Source organism: Manacus candei, unplaced genomic scaffold (genome assembly GCF_025592945.1).
Source record: "Manacus candei isolate 608988 ecotype Guabito, Panama unplaced genomic scaffold, ASM2559294v1 h1tg000086l, whole genome shotgun sequence".
Classification (NCBI taxonomy): domain Eukaryota; kingdom Metazoa; phylum Chordata; class Aves; order Passeriformes; family Pipridae; genus Manacus; species Manacus candei.
Genome location: NW_026138134.1, coordinates 2,347,528 through 2,363,388, shown reverse-complemented (window position 1 = coordinate 2,363,388; position 15,861 = coordinate 2,347,528). Strand labels below are relative to the sequence as shown.

The 15,861-nt window shown below is 55.0% G+C and overlaps 1 protein-coding gene and 1 long non-coding RNA gene across 6 annotated transcripts in view; one reads left to right on the top strand and one right to left on the bottom strand.

Moving 5' to 3' along the window:
* Positions 1–15,861, bottom strand: part of KIRREL3 (kirre like nephrin family adhesion molecule 3) — a 358,997-nt gene that overhangs the window by 5,012 nt on the left and 338,124 nt on the right. For 4 of the 5 annotated variants that reach the window (XM_051812422.1, XM_051812425.1, XM_051812427.1 and 1 more), the window contains 6 exons: positions 15,654–15,780; positions 10,003–10,103; positions 9,726–9,924; positions 8,615–8,650; positions 7,152–7,259; positions 3,143–3,252 (listed from right to left, as the gene is read on the bottom strand). In XM_051812422.1, coding sequence (XP_051668382.1) covers positions 3,143–3,252; positions 7,152–7,259; positions 8,615–8,650; positions 9,726–9,924; positions 10,003–10,103; positions 15,654–15,780 — 681 coding nt within the window. The remainder of the gene's footprint in view (positions 1–3,142; positions 3,253–7,151; positions 7,260–8,614; positions 8,651–9,725; positions 9,925–10,002; positions 10,104–15,653; positions 15,781–15,861) is intronic. The other variant, XM_051812424.1, reaches the window with a different exon arrangement.
* LOC127482290 (uncharacterized) lies at positions 349–4,921 on the top strand. The gene is made up of 3 exons (XR_007908487.1): positions 349–457; positions 1,486–1,656; positions 4,830–4,921. It is a non-coding gene; the product is annotated as an uncharacterized LOC127482290 (long non-coding RNA).

Below are 15,861 nucleotides of genomic sequence, written 5' to 3'. Positions count from 1 at the left end.
TCATCCCTCTCCTCCCAGCTCGGGCTCAGCCAGGCTGACACAGAGCATCCCGGCAGGAGGGAGAACGCTGCTCTTGTGATTTGTTTTCCCCAGGATCAGACCCTTTATCGGGCTCTTTTGCCTCCAGCCACCAGAGCTGGCAGCCTTTTCCTTGCCTGTAGGCACTGCCTGGCAGAACAGGAGCGTGGGGAGCGGCGCTGAGGCGATGTGAACATATGCAAATCAGCCAGCGTGACGCGTATCCTAAGGTGTTAATGAATTTAGAGATGCATGAATAATTATTTGTGAAAAGCACGGCGAGCCGCTGAGGTCACAGATGGCTGGAGAACGACAAAGGCAGCAGCGTTTGGGGGAGGAAGGAGGGTCCCGCTGGCACTCCGGGGCCAGGAACGCTCCGGCAGAGAGGGACACGGTGGGAAACCGAGGAGCAAGGGCACAGGATCCCGAAATTCAGCAGGTCAGGCTGTGCTAGATCTGAGGGCCGGGATGGGGCCAGGACGGGGAGTGCAGAGGCAGCAGCTGTTTGCCGGCGCGGCTGCTCCTCCTTTACAGCCGATGAACGACCCCGAGCCCTGCATGGCAGCGACATTCCCAGTGCTGTTAAGCTGCCAGGGGTGATGAGGGTGAGAAGAACATCCCAAAGGATGCTGTCGAGGTTGAGCCTGGGATGGACATCTCCCAGGAAGCTCAGAGAAGGCAAATGAGGAAGCAGAGGGGGACTAATGCTGGCACAGGGAGTGGGCAGAGCTGGAAAGTCCAGGGGTGAGGTGCTGGGCTCTGCCCCCCTGCCCCTGCCAGAGGGGTCTCATCGCTGCTCATCAGCAAGAGGAAGTTTTTGACTTGATCCATCATTTCATTGACACACTTGGAGCCTTTTCTCAGGGATCTGTTGAGCAGAAGGCTGGGTGTCCACACTGGCTGTCGGACACAGCGAGGAGCGGGATGAGGAGGGCAGAGGTCCCTGGACTACAAAGAGATGAGAAATTGGGAAGTATTTCCTGGGAATGTCCTTGCAGAGGGCAGATGAGGGTGGGGAGGCTCTGGTCCAGGCAGGGGAGGGGGCTTTGATGCCTTGTCCCTGCAGGTGGGTTGTCCCAGCCAGTGCCAAACCCACCCAGCAAGGGTGGCAGAGACCACAGATCATCTCTTGCAACTTCTGAACAGTGCTGATCCAAGGATGTTATTTCCAACTGCTGTATTTTCAGGAAAAATGCCTGGATTTGGCCAGGAGAGGGGGTGAATCGCCTTCTCCTGGTCCAGCAGTCAGGCTTGTGAGTCTCTGTCATGTTGTATCTGAAAACCCTCAGCTTTGCCACCCTGTTTGCTCCTAAACAGCCCCTTTGCACTGAGCTGTGACCAAATCACCTCTCACAGGTCTGGCTGACAAACCCAGGAGCTCTGTAACGTCTCCCCAGAAGGCATTTTTTTGCTGGTTCTCAAACAAAAGTTATACCATTTTTTTCTGCACCGTTTCCACCCTGCCAGAATCCTCATTGCAATGTGCCTGGCACAGCTCCCACTGCTCTACTCCTGGCCCCCACTGATGTGGAATCACCCTCTGGATCTGGCAAATACCCCAGGAAAGTCCTCAGGATGACTTCCAAGATCCTGTGCCTGGCCTCCCATGACCATCCTCTTCCTCATTTATTCACAATGGTAAATATTCTGTGTGTCTCCTCTTCTGTGTGTGCTTCCAACCTGGTGGTTATGGCCTGGAGTGGCATTTGGGATAATCCCAGACCCCTCTATGGGAGCCAGAGCTGGGCTTGGTGCTGCTGATCACACAGATGATGTACAGAGTCCCATGGAGAGGAGGCTTCTCATTCCCCTTCATCCCAGCAGGTTGCTCCAAACCCAATCCCAGCCTCCTCTGTCCTTCCAGCCTTGCAAATCCCTCTATGGATCTGTGGATTTCTCAGGGCAAAGCCCTGCTGGGAATGAAGGGCCTTGCAGAGAAACCTCAGCAGTTCTGGGATAAGGTGCCAGATCTCCACCTCCTCCTGCCTCCTCCTTTAAGGCTCCCTGGCTGTGTAAGTGCTCTGGCAATTCTGGTAATTCCAGCAAGCAATTCCACCCACACCACGACACTCAGCCTTGCCTTCCCACTGGGAATTCATGGAACAGCTTTTGCAGGCAGGACATACAAGTCCTGCCCGAAAAACTGAGGGTTAGATGAGGAAAAAACCACTGAGCAGGCTAGAAATCAGCCTCTGGCCTCTTCAATCCCTTCTCCCCTTCCCACCTGCTCTTTTCACTCTCATTTTACAGTCACTTGCCTTTCTTTGCTGTTCTTTTGGCCCCACACCTGTGGATCTGCTCCCAGCTCTGTGCACACCTCGGATCTCCCACAGAACTCTCTGGATCTGCCCCCAGCTCTGTGCACACCTTGGATCTCCCACAGAACTCTCTGGATCTGCCCCCAGACATGTGTGCACACCTTGGATCCCCCACAGAACACTCTGGATCTGCTCCCAGCTCTGTGCACACCTTGGATCTCCCACAGAACTCTCTGGATCTGCCCCCAGACATGTGTGCACACCTTGGATCTTCCACAGAACACTCTGGATCTGCTCCCAGCTCTGTGCACACCTTGGATCTCCCACAGAACTCTCTGGATCTGGCCCCAGACATGTGTGCACACCTTGGATCTCCCACAGAACTCTCTGGATCTGCCCCCAGCTCTGTGCACACCTTGGATCTTCCACAGAACACTCTGGATCTGCCCCCAGCTCTGTGCACACCTTGGATCTCCCACAGAACTCTTTGGATCTGCTCCCAGATCCACACCCCGGTTCTGCCCACAGAACCCTCTAAGCAGCCCTGCTTAATGAGCTCGTTATCACCTCGTGCTCACCCCTTGTGTGCCTCCCCTCCCTCTGCAGCTCTCCCCGCCTGAGGTGGCAAATTTGCTTTGCAATTAGCCCCGAGGGCAGCCGGGCCACTGCAATAAACCCCTCCCAGCTCTCCCTCCTCGTTTGGCCAGGTGTCACTCGAGGAGTTTTTACGGCAGGAGGATGTGGATCTCCGGAGCAGGATGTAATCTTTGCCTTGAGCGGGGATTACGCGACGAAGGACACGTGCCTGGGCTCGTTCCCATCAAACTCCTGGAGCAATCTCTTAGGGAGGGGAAGGAAATCCTTACCATCAGCTGCTTGATGGTCGGGTGCTCCTCCGCCTCCCTGCCCGAGGCCGGCTCCTTGTGCACGATCTCCACGCGGATATCGTTCTTGGCAGAAACCACGCCCTTGAGATCTGGGAAAAGAGGGAGATGGAGAAGGGCTTTAGCCCAAGGCAGTGGTGGAGCATCCGCAGGGGGCTGACTGAGGATGCCTGGCAGCACCAGGGAAAATAAACCTGGCTCAGCAAGTTCATGCAAGAGCTAAGGGAGCAATATTACCATGTCACCTCTGGGCAGCTCAGATTCCTACTGGAATTCCTTTGGGAGCTTGGCTGGTCCCTGCCACACTCATGGTGCTGTTAACAGGGGCTGGGCTGCAGCAGAACTGCTCACACAGGTGGTGGAATCATTATCCAGCCTACTGATTCATAGGAAATACTGCTCCTGAGGGCAGGACCAGCTCTGCCTGGGTGCTGGGAGCCCCTGAGGAAAGCCTTCCCCAGTTTGGGGTGCAGACACGTATGGAAAAGGCCAAGCAACGAGCACAGACATGGCCGGGGATGATTTTGTCATCTCCAAGCAGCCTGTTTTCCCGCAGAACAGAGAGAAACATTCCTGGAGAGACTCCCTGCCTTCCCTGAAGGTGTCAGGCGTGCTTCAAACAAGCCGTTTTAGGAGAATTAAACCAGGGCCGAGGAGCAGCGGGAGCAGAGGCGGCGGCAAAGCCGAGATGAAAAGCAGGCACGGATGCAAATGTGAGCAGTGAGACCTCAACGGCTTTGAAGCCGCGCTCCAGCCTCCGATCTGGCTCTCACTTCCCAGGATGGCTGTGCCAGCCCTCCCGGCCCCCAAAACTGCCTTGAACCTCTGGTTTGTCAGATCTGCCTCCAGCTGATGGAACCAGCAGGGCTCTGCCAGGCCAGGATTGCAGGGATCAGTCCAGCAAAGGGGGGTTTTATCTCTAAACCAAACTGGATGATGCAACCGAGACCAGCCTGGAGCTCCATCCTTGAATTCATCTTTCTCAGCATCCCCTGCCCTCGATATCAGCAGCCCCCAGACCTCTCCAAGTCTCAGGGCACATGGCAAAACCTTTTGCTGGGAAGTTACTACGGATTTTCCTTTTATTTTTTTTTTTTCCTGCTGGGACCACGTTCCTGGTGCCAGAGCCTTTGTCTTTAATCACAAGGAGAAGCTAATCACTGTCTTGCACCTTCTCTCCCAGGAGTGCTCCCCCTTAAATAACTCTGGGCCGTTAAATCACCGAAGATACAACACCAGATGTGCAGTAAAGTCATCTTTTTCTTTTCCAGAGCCTCCAGGCTCGGTGTGTCTGCACCTGGTCCTTTTTTTTTTCTTTTTTTTTCCCCTGCATTTCCCCAAAACAAGGCCAGGAATTGCCTCCTCCAGTGCCATTAGCTGTGGTCAGTGGCTGGGTCGGGAGGTTCCTTCCCCTGAGTTACTGCTGGGTCACCGTGTCCCCTCCACACAACTGTTCCCACAGCCTGCACCAGGCTGTTGTTGGAAATGATGCCACAATGCTCCAGTGTTTGTCTTGGGAGAGGAATCTGCAGTCACCCTGGCAGGAAATGGGTCCTTCTCCTAATATCCAAGTGCTCTGTTGGTCCCATCATTCCTGAGCTGATCTCTGTAATACCTCTGCTCCTTGCATGCCACTAACCAGGATGAAATTCTTTTCCTTGTCTTCCAGCCTGGTGTTCCAGCCTTCCCAACACTGGAGACAGTGGCCACAGCATCCAGTTGGCATCAGCACCTCGAAACTGGTGTAAAAGTTCCCTTGGCACATTCAAGTCCTCCCCTGAAGGGTTCTGCACCCCCTGAGTGTCACTGTGGGGCCAGGTCAGCTGCTGATGCTCCCAGCTCCCCCCAAAAAATGAGGAGAGACCCTGTTTTGGCAGCTCCAAGTGGCTTTTGGAGCCATGTGAAGGGGGACTGGGTGGCCCCACTGCCACCAGCATGCCCTGCATGGATCTCAGGCTGGGGAATCCCACCTGCACCCTGGATTTGCTGCTGCCCCTGGCTGGGTCTGGCTCTCCTCCTCCCATTTCACTTTGGGGAGGGAAGGGAGGTCAGGGCAGGGATCTTTGTTGAGCTCTTGGATGATCTCTTCTTGCTTCCTCTGATCCCAAAGTGAAGTGGCAAAGGAGCCTTGTGGGAAGCACAGGGACTCATTCCCTGGTCCGGGAATGCTGCCAACCTCTCCCCAGGGAATCACTGTGGGAGGAGCTGAAGAGCAGCAGAGCAGGGAAGGTGCCCAGACTCAGCAGCTCATGGCATATCAAGACCCAAAAGCCCTTTCTAAGCAGGACAGAACTGGAAACAGAGCAGAGAAAAAGGGACTTCAAACCCTGCCACTGTGCCCCCAGTACCCTCTTGCCAGCATGTATCCTTGCCAGCATATACTGGTGAGGAAAATGCCTCTTCTTCCCAGTTTATCACTGGGATAAATCACACAGGGCATTTGGGTGCGATGGGGTTGTCCTCTCCTGGCTTTTCCCCACGAAGACCAGCCCATCCCTGAACGCCTCCAGCTTGTGAGGGACTAAATCCTGGCATTTTCACCGGGTCTGGGATCTGTTATGGTGACATTCCCCTGCAATTGTGTGTCCTGTAAAGAGCTCTCCACCATCTGGTTCCATCAGATGAGAGGGAGCTAATGAACCACAGGCTGTCCCTGCTCCAGAGGGTGTGGTGTGGGGAAAGCACAGCCCATGGACACGGGAACACAGCTTGGCCCTACTTCCTTCAGGTGCTGGAATCATCCATCGCTGCCCAATGATCTCCACAACATCAAACTGGCATGGTCTTGGGTCCTGTCTGTCAGCAGTCCTTCCCCAGAAAGCAAGATTAACGAATTCCCCCATTTAACTTGTTAATTCTTTCTAATGGAGGCTGTGAGAGTTCAAAAAAAGGGGATAAAACAGGGAGAGGCATCATTATTGCTCTGGAAATTAAACACATTTCTGCTGTGGGAGTCTGGGTGTCCAAACCAGATCTGGGAGCAGCCTCGTGTCTCTGATTGCTCTGCAAACCATCAAGGGGGGAAAATAAAGGGAGAAATAAAACAACTGGGTTTTCTGGCACACACACAGAGAGCTTGGCATCCTGGCATCTGCACCGTGTGCCTTGGGAGCTCAGAGTCCTACAGAGAATTCCTCCTCTCCCAGAGGTTTGGGATGCTCCAGACAATCACACTCTTCTCCCTCCTGGTTTGGTGCCTTTTCATGGAGTAAACAATTCTTTAATTTCCTGGTGTCCTTTTAATGAGGCCACTCGATGCCACAGTTTCCCCCTCCTTCTCTACCTATGTCTCTAATGTCACTTTAACTTGTATTCCCACTGCAGCCAGACTCCAAAACCCACATATCCCATGGAAATCCCTCCACTGGCTGTCATTCCCACCAGGAATATGCATGCTATGTCAGGAAAATTGGAATTAAAAGAGAAGCAGAACCGTGGAGGGTTTTTAAGCACCGGTGTGGCACAGCGAGGATGCTTCTCCCTCTTGGACATCAGGATTACTCCAGGGGAGGGATTAAGAGGTTTCCTGCATGCCTCCTAAGCTGCCTGTGCTGCTAACAGGGATCAGCACGTTTTTCCACAAACACTTCCCTTTTCCCATGGGCAAAGCAAACATTTGGAAGACAACATGATGCCACAATGCTCCAGTGTTTGTCTTGGGAGAGGAATCTGCAGTCACCCTGGCAGGAAATGAGTCCTTCTCCTAATATCCAAGTGCTCTGTTGGTCCCATCATTCCTGAGCTGATCTCTGTAATACCTCTGCTCCTTGCACGCCACTAACCAGGGTGAAATTCTTTTCCTCGTCTTCCAGCCTGGTGTTCCAACCTTCCCACCACTGGAGCAGCAAACATTGGGAAGACCAACATGAGAAGCAGCTCGTGCTGGTGCCGCGTCAGTAAATTCAGGCTCTGGCTTCTCCCTGACCCACTCGATCCGCCCTCTCCCCAGAGTTTTCCCCCAGCCCCTTCCCGAGGAGGGGGGCACACTTACTCCTCTGGGAGCGGGCGCAGCAGAAGGCGACGATGGTGGCCATCAGCACCAGGAACGCCACGCCGGCCCCCACGGCCACGCCGATGATCACCGCCATGGGCACCGACTCTGCAAGAGGAAGGAGAGGGAGCATGAAGCGGGATGAAGGTCCCACAGGTGGCTTTTCCCCCCAGGGACCCACCCCTGGCTGCTGGCAAGCGGCTCGGTGAGGAGCCCGGGGAGGGTTTTGGGGCCTCCTTCCCCGCTCCCCCGTCCCCGCTGCCCCTGGGACACTGCAGTTTGTGCAGCCCTGACCTCTCTGTGCCTCAGCTTCCCCTGGGAGGGAGAGGAGGGGGCAGCCAGAGGAGCAGGTTAACAACTGTTCTCCTTAGTGCCCTGCAGGTTAACAAATGAGCACCTCGAAAGGATGAAGTGCAGAAGAAGACAATGTGTTAATATTACTAAGAAAGAGAAATGGCATCCGAGCAGGTTAACAGATGAGTTAACCCAAGAACCATCATTCACAGCCCCTGCCAGTTTTACATCCCAGTTTCCTGCCTTCTCCCATGGCTTATCAACTCTGCCATCCTTCCCAAGCTCTTGAGGGTGCCACAAAGACTGGGACAGGAGGGATGGCCCGTGCCAGGGCTGAGGCTGTGGGGTGGGATGTGCAGGCAGGGTCTGTGGGAGGCAGAGCTGGGATTACATCCTTCTGCCTACAAAACTCTGGAGCTGGGTTCCCAGCAGGGATTTCGGACTGTGGCTCAGCCAGCAAAGCTGATTTATCCACTCAGATCCCGGCAGCAGCTTGGGAGGTGTGGGGAAGGGGGGTGGAGTATGAAATCATGTTTGTGGGGAGGGGGTCAGAGTTGGAGCCCCTGAGCCTTGTTATCTCCCTGCTCAGTCCCTCCGCTCCCTCCAAGCACAGTTCCCAAAGGGAGGGGCAGGCTGAGGAGGAGCAGATTGCTGGCCACATGCTCCCCCAGGAGCCCTGGTCTGGGGCAGGGGATGAGGAAGGCACAAGGGCAGCACATCCCACAGCATCTGCTCCAAGATCCACCCAGCCCTGCTCTGGGGCCAATGGAGGCTGGCCAGCACTCTCCCACGATGCTGAAACAAGCTGATGCCTGCAAATAGCCCTGGAAACTTGCACTTCTCCCTCTCTTTTGTCCCACAATGGCACTTTCTGGGACTTCCGCAGCATTTAAAACACGGCTGTGTAACATCATCCCCCTCTCGGGGTCTGGGAAGCTGGGGCACAGAAAGTGGTGGTTTGCAGAGCGGGTCAGTGGCAGAGGGGAGCTCTGCTGACCTCTCCAAATCCCCAGTCCTGCCCCAGTCACTGCCCTGCAGTTTCCCTACGCCCCTTCCTGCCCTGCCTGCCCTGCCGGAAAGCTGCGGGGCCAGGAGGAGGACGCCGGGCCCTCAGGTGTGGTAATGGCTGGGGACAATTCACATTCACGGTCAGCTCATGATTTCCATACCTGCTTGAATACCAGCTCCTGATTTCATTTCCGTACCTGTTTGAAAATAAAGCAAGTGTCCACAGCCTGGCACAGCCCAAGCGCCCACCGCAGCCTCCTGAGCGCTCAGCCCCCTGCTCCGCTCCGCGCTCCGGCCGCAGGGCTGTCCCCGTGAAGGGGATGGCCTCTGCCACCCTCGGTGTCCCCCTGCCCGGGGCAGGGCTGTCCCCCTTGCCTGGCCTGGCAGGGATGGTGGGGTCTCAGCTCCGAGCCTGCCCGGCCACCCTCCGCTGGGACCGAGCGCTCCCGCGGACTGGCAGGAGACCTGGAAAAACCACTGGCTCTGTTTGCGTTGGAAGAAGCCCAAGGCTAATTTTAAGGGGTTCATTTAGCTCTGATTTAATCTGGACGCCAGCCTTGCCTATAAATCATGGCTTAATGAGAACAATCCACCTGCCTGCCCTGGCATTTAATAAAATAGAGGAGAACTGGAGTTCCTCCAGGAGCTAAGCATTCCTCACACAAGCCGTCTCCCTCCCTTGCTATGGAGAGCCCTGGGAGTGGAAATCTCCTGGACACCCCCTGGGAATTGCTTCGAGGCTGGGTGGGTAAGCCCAGCCCTGTAAAACGTGCTGGCATTGGTGGCTGGTGGCCAGGATGGGGAGTTCCACCAGCCCAAACGCCTTCCTCCCACTCACTGCCATCACCACAGAGCAGTGGGGTCTGCTCAGAGCAGCCATTCCTGTCCCTCCAAGGCTATAAATGATCCTCCAGCCCAGGGCAGTGGCATCACCTCGTGCTGTGGGACAGGGAACAAGTGTTGCAGGATCATCTTGTGCCCTCCATCTTCAGCAGAACAGTAAAATCAGGAATACCTTGTCAAGCAGAGGCAGAGCCCCCCTCCTGGCCCTCTGCCAGGACCAGGTACCCTAAGGATGCAATCCTACAGCTACCATGGCTGGAGCATTGTCACCAGCCTTCCTAATTTCCTAATTTATTACGTTCCTCTTTGGCATCCCAAGAGCTTTCCTGGGCACCTCCTGCCTGTCACAGCATCTCCCCACTCTCACAGCCCAGCTGGGCACTAATTCCCGCTGCCCCCCAGCCCCCAGCGACCCCCAGCAGTGCCCACCTTGCTCCTTGAGCCGGATGATCTCGGTGTCGGAGCCGAAGCTGTTCCAGGCAGTGCAGTTGTAGATGGTTTGGAAGTCAGCCCGGACAATGTTGCTGATGGTCAGTGTGGAGATGACCCCCTCGTCCGTGCTGACCGTCTCCACCGTGTAGCGCCCGGAGGTCCCGGATTCCAGGACGTTCTCCTTCCAGGACCAAGCCTGCCAAGCGAGAGAGGGGTGAGCCCGGGGCAGCCCGGGGTGTGCCAGGCACCCGCCGTGCCCCGGGGGGATACTCACAATCCGGTCTGGTGGGGGAGTGCTGCGGATGAAACACTTGATCTGCCCCTTCTGGCCGTGCAGGGCGTGCTGGGTCTGGGTGCTGGAGATGATGGGGGGCCCTGTGGAGAGAGGAGAGGGCTGCTGGCACCCCGTGGGGACTGCTGGGGATGGGGGTGTTAGTGGAGCTACAGAGGGACGTCGGGGTCCAGCTTTGAGGGTCAGGGGTGGAGCAACAGCTCCATCACCTCCTGAGATGGAGAAGGACATTGAGTGGGGACTTTGGGCTCTGCTGGGTTTCTGCAAAGCCCCCACAGATCCCCGGGATCTCCCATCTCTGCTCCCCCATCCCTGGTGTAAATCACCCTGTCCCCTTCTCCTCGGTGGACATGGCCCCTGAGAAGGGCTGTTTGCTCCAGAAGCAAAGCAGGATCCCATCCCACCTGGTTCCTCTTCTGTGCTCTCCCAGATTCCATAGGCAACCATCCCCAGGGGTTTCAGGAAGTGTTAGGAGGGCAGAGGAGGCACAGCTGGTACATTCAGGGCACCCTCAGTGACCTGCACTCAGCCTGCCCAATGTGGTGGAGAGGTTTCTGCTGGGAAAACCTTGTCCCCCATTCGGATTTCTGAGCAATACGAGGCCAAACACCACCTGAGCCAGTTTGGGATGGGAAATGTCCTTGTCCTGCTTTGGTGACATCCTGGGATTAGGGGAAAAGGGGTGGGATTAGGGGATCATGGCTTGGTGGGATCGGAGCGTCCCTCACTCTCCAACAGCCCTGCAGGGGAGACCCCAAGGGAGCAACACAAGAGCTGGGATCCTAATTGCTGTTTGATAACCTCCTTAATTAAAGCAGATTTGCATTTCCCTGAGTGGCTTGCTGCTGGCAGAAGAGAAAACAGCACCAAGCTGGGCTGCAGGGCAGGGAGAGGGCCCAGGCAGGGGCTGGCACATCTGCCCCTGCCCCAGCTCAGGAATTTTGGGTGTTCATTCCGGGTTGTTACTCCTGGTTTGGGGTCTGTCTCTGGGTTTCTCAGAAAATACAGCCTTGTGGATTTTCCCCCATTCTTTCCCCATGGACTTTTCCCATTTTCCTGACCTGGAACCGATGTGTTCCTTTAAGAAGTCTCAAGGGTTTGAGGTAAAGTGGGGACAAATATTCACCTGGGTATTCCTGACTGATTCTCATTCCAATCACCCATTTACGAATTTCCAGAATGCACAAAAATGTACCAAAACACCAAATCCTTCCCTCTGGTGCCTTCACAGATACAGTTGACTGTTGGAATCATCCCAGTAACCCTTTCCTGCAGCAAACTTGCACACTCCCCCCACACTTCCTGCTGAGACACAGCCCTGTCCCTCCTTCCCTACGCTGTTCCGAGGGGAGATGGATGGAAAATGAGCTCAGTGAAGCACAATTCACTGACCAGGGACCACAGTTCTGGCAGCTCAGGAAATTACTGCTGGAAGGGAGCTGCTGTCAACATCAGGAATAGCAGGAGCTGGGCATGAAGGTCAGGACTTGTTTTGATGGAATGGGCACAGCTGTACGTCAGGGGAAACTTTTGTGCCCCTTTTGATCGAAGAAGACAAAAAAATCCGCCACACTTTGTTATGTTTTTCTGCCTAAATGCTCAAGATGTTAGTCAAGGCATGATCCCAAGGTGTGAATTCTCCTTTATCCATCGCTGACAGCCCAGCTTTCCCAAAGGTCTCAGTGGGGGTGGGTTGAATCCTTGCTTTGCCTCGTGGTCATCAGGCATCAGATCCTGTGGTCAGTGATGCTCTTGCTCATGTGATGGTCTCAAAGCCATTAAAGATCTTGCTTCTATAGGCGAGAGCAGTGATGGGATCTGAAGGCCAGGCCTAAATAATAATAATCAAAAGAACCATCTCCTTTCCATTTCAATGGTTGTATGTTACTTCTGAATTCTGGAAGTGCTCCAAGACTGGGTGACGCTAGAGAAAAATGGCTTAATAATCATTAAAAGGATCATTTTCCCCAAGGCGAGTGGATTTTAAATGGCACAAATGCCAATGGCTTCGGGTTTTATTATTGCTTCAGGAGTTCAGAGTCGAAGGCTTATCATCATGATAATAGTGGATGACTAAAGACCATTTGTGAGATGAACATGCCTGGAAATAATAGCACCAAGTCGCAGCCTCTTCGCGTTCGCGGCCGGCGTTTGATTCTCCACCAGGCTCTGGCTCCTTATGAAAGCTGCCAGTCTCCAGCCTGGCATTCAGCACCGAGTGTGAGACAGCCCACAGGCAGGGAAAAGGCTCTAAGCAATGTTGCTATGGATATAAATGATGGAGCTATTGGGGGAGGTTATTTTTAGCGCGTCGGTCCCGATTTATTTGCGCGGTCCTGGCGCCTGGCACAAAAGAGGAGGCTGGAGCAGGAGCCTTCAGGAATGAAAGGATGGCCTTAGCTCCAGTCTGCTTGAGTCCATCTGAACCTTGTTTCCTGCAGAAGCACAGAATGGTTTGGCAGAAGGGTTTGGTTTAACTCCTTGTTTCCTGCAGAAGCCCTGGGCTGGCTGGCTGGTGCTGCCCAGTATTGCAAAGCACCATCACAGAATGGTTTGTGTTGGAAGAGACTTTAAAGCCAATCTCATTCCACCCCCCTGCCACAGACAGGGACACCTTTCACTAGCCCAGGTTGCTCCAAAGTTGCCCAACCTGGCCTTGGACACTTGCAGGGATGGGGCAGCCACAGCTTCTCTGGGCAACCTCTGCCAGGGCCTCCCCACCCTCACAGCCAAGAATTCCTTCCCTGTATCCCATCTAACCCTGCCCTCTGGCAGTGGGAAGCCATTCCCTGTGTCCTGTCCCTCCATCCCTTGTCCCAAGTCCCTCTCCAGCTCTCCTGGAGCCCCTTTAGGCCCTGCAAGGGGCTCTCAGGTCCCCCTGGAGCCTTCTCCTCTCCATGTGAACCTCCCCAGCTCTCCCAGCCTGGCTCCAGAGCAGAGGGGCTCCAGCCCTGGGAGCATCTCCGTGGCCTCCTCTGGACTTGCTCCAGCAGCTCCACATCCCATGTCCTCACACCAGGACATGCTCCTGCCCAAGCAGGGTGGCAGGTCAGCCCTGCCCTACTCCCAGCTCTTGGGCATGCTCAGCTTCCTTGTTGGGGTGAATCCTGGGCAAATTACATCCTGGATTAGCCACCTGGAATTGTCCAGCCCTTCTGACAAACCTTTTCTTGCAGGGCAAGGTGGGCAGGGTTGGTGTCCCTGTTCAGCAGCCCGGGCAGACAGACTGTACTGCTGGGGATCTGTCCATGAAGGGATCCTGGGGGGCTTCTCCTGCCAGGCTGGGAGCTGTGACCAGGCTGGGTGCAGTCAGGAGCATCGAGAGGCTTTGCTGTAAATCCAGCTGCTGCTGATTTATGATGGCACCACGTTCCTCCCTTCCCTCGTGCCTCTGCTGCTCCAGCCCTGCCAAATGCTGCTGCTTTGCATAATCCTCCTTCCCACTAACCAGACTCTGAATCCTATCTGCCTCCTGCAGGCTGGTGGCCTTGGCTCTGCCATGGGGATGGGTTGCTCTGTACCCACAGACCTGCGTGGGGAGGGCAGGGGGATGTTCTCCCACCTCAGTATTGTAGTGCCACGATTTCAGATAATTTTGGGAGTGGATGGGCTGGTGCAGGTGGGGCTGCAGGCTCAGACTGGGTCGGATGATCCCTCAGTCGGGGTCTCTGTGCTCTGGGGGAAGGATCAGCCCCTCCAAAGCCCATGTGCCCTACTCAGGGTCTGTGCAGCCAGCCCAGAACAGACACTTGTAAATGCCTAATTTTCCTGTGACGAATCCCAGCCCACGGAGAGAGGCACCAAGACAATTGTATCACCCTCTGGATTTAAAAGCACTTCAAAATATGAGGCATTCAACTTCCCTCTCGAATTACAGCAGAACAGGCTTCCAGCAGAATTCATTAGCTGGATTAGACACACCGAGCTGTGCTCTGGAGCTGGAGCTCTGCTCCAGCTGCAGGACAGGCTGCCAAGCCCCGATGTCTGCTGATGTCACACTTGGGGATGCTGCTCTGGGGCTTGGTTCTCCTCACTTGGGGGGCCAGGACACCATCCTGAGCTGGAGGTGAGGGCTTCTCCCTTGGTCCAATGCTTATGATGGGATGTCCCGACACTGTCACCTTTGGGGTGCACCAAAGCAGCACATCCTGTGGGATGGGATGCTGCAGGCAGTCGGTTCCTGGGAGCTGAGCAGTGAGCCCCACTCCTGGATTTCATTTGCTCCTCCTCAGCTCTGCCAGGTGGGAGCTGCAAAGCTCTGGGGAGCAGCTTTTCCCTGCCGAAGGCTCCGAATTCCCGGAGCCTGCAGAACCCTCTGCTCTGCATTCAAGGCATCCGTGTGCCTGGTAGGTGTCAGGGAAGGAGCAGGTTCTTTGTTTGTGCTAATTTGTTGCTTTGTTTTCCATGAGCTCATTTAATTGTAATTAAAGCCCAGCAGCCACCGGGGAAGGAGGATTCAGGCGCCGAGGAGCTGAGTCGGAGACAGGGAGTGGTTGGTTTCCAGTCCCCTGCTGTGTTGCCCTTGGCTTCCCTTTGTAGGATTATAGAATCCTGGAATGGTTTGGGTGGGAAGTGACCTTTAAAAGTCATCCAGTCCAACCCCCGTGCTGTGAGCAGGGGCATCTTCAAGTAGATCAGGTTGCTCAGAGCCCTGTCCAGCCTATTCTTGAATGTTTCCAGGTTGGGGCATCCACCCATCTGCATTACCTGCGTTTAAAATGAAGGCTTGTTGCTGCCTGGGCTGCCTTCTGCTTGTTTCCTTCTCTTATGACAGTGAGTGGGGACTGAAACCTGCTGGTTTGTCATGCAGGTGAGAGAAAAAGCAAAATTCTGCCTCTGTTTACACCATTTGCAGCACACCCAGCTCTGAAATTTGTTAGCAGCAGCTGCAGAGTCCTGGCCAGGGCATCATTAAACTCCAGAGCTCTGGGTGTGGGTCTGGGGCACATCCTGACACCGTGGTGGGTGAGTCCCAAGCAGCCGTGGACGTATCCTCACAAGTATCCTCCCAGGAATCCTCCCAGATATCCTCCTAGGGATGCTCACAGGTATTCTCACGGGGATCCTCCCAGGAATCCTCCCAGATATCCTCCCAGGGATGCTCACAGGTATTCTCACAGGGATCCTCCCAGGAATCCTCACGGGGATCCTCACAGGTTCACAGGAATCCTCACAGGAATCCTCAGGGGGATCTTCACAGGAATCCTCACAGGTATCCTCACAGGAATTCTCATGGGAATCCTCATGTGGGTTGGAGAGTTATTAGGCTGCTGTTCTCAGCTCCAGGCTCAATTCCCAGCTCTCCAGCTGTACAACAGAGACAACAGTGCTCTCCGACCTTGCGAGGGTTTTGCAAGATTAATCTATTAAAGATTTAAAGATGCCAGCTCCCAGCTACTCAATAAACCCCTGTTGGTAATAAGGAACCACGTGGGGCTGAGCTAACCTTGGGGTTTTTTTTGCTTTAACTCGTGAATCTCCGGGAGAATAAATAAAAAATCCACTCTGCTCCTATTGTCCTCCCTCCCTGGTCCAACTGGGGGTGGGATTTCCCCCGAAAGGAAATCTCTGAGGGGGCATTTTGGCAGCAGGAGGACGGGAGGAGGGCACTGGTGATGGGGAGCAGGAGGTACCGTTGACGGTGAGCGTCACCTCCCGCTCGCCCGCGCCCACCCGCGGCACCACGGCCCGGCACACGTATTTCCCGGCGTCTTCCTGGCGCACCGACTTCAGGGTCAGCTTGTTCTCATTGCTCAGGACCTGCAAGAGAGGAGGGGGGTGCTTTTCAGAAGTTACAAGAGACCTGAGTCACGAGAAACGTGTGTTACCAGCTCCAGAGCC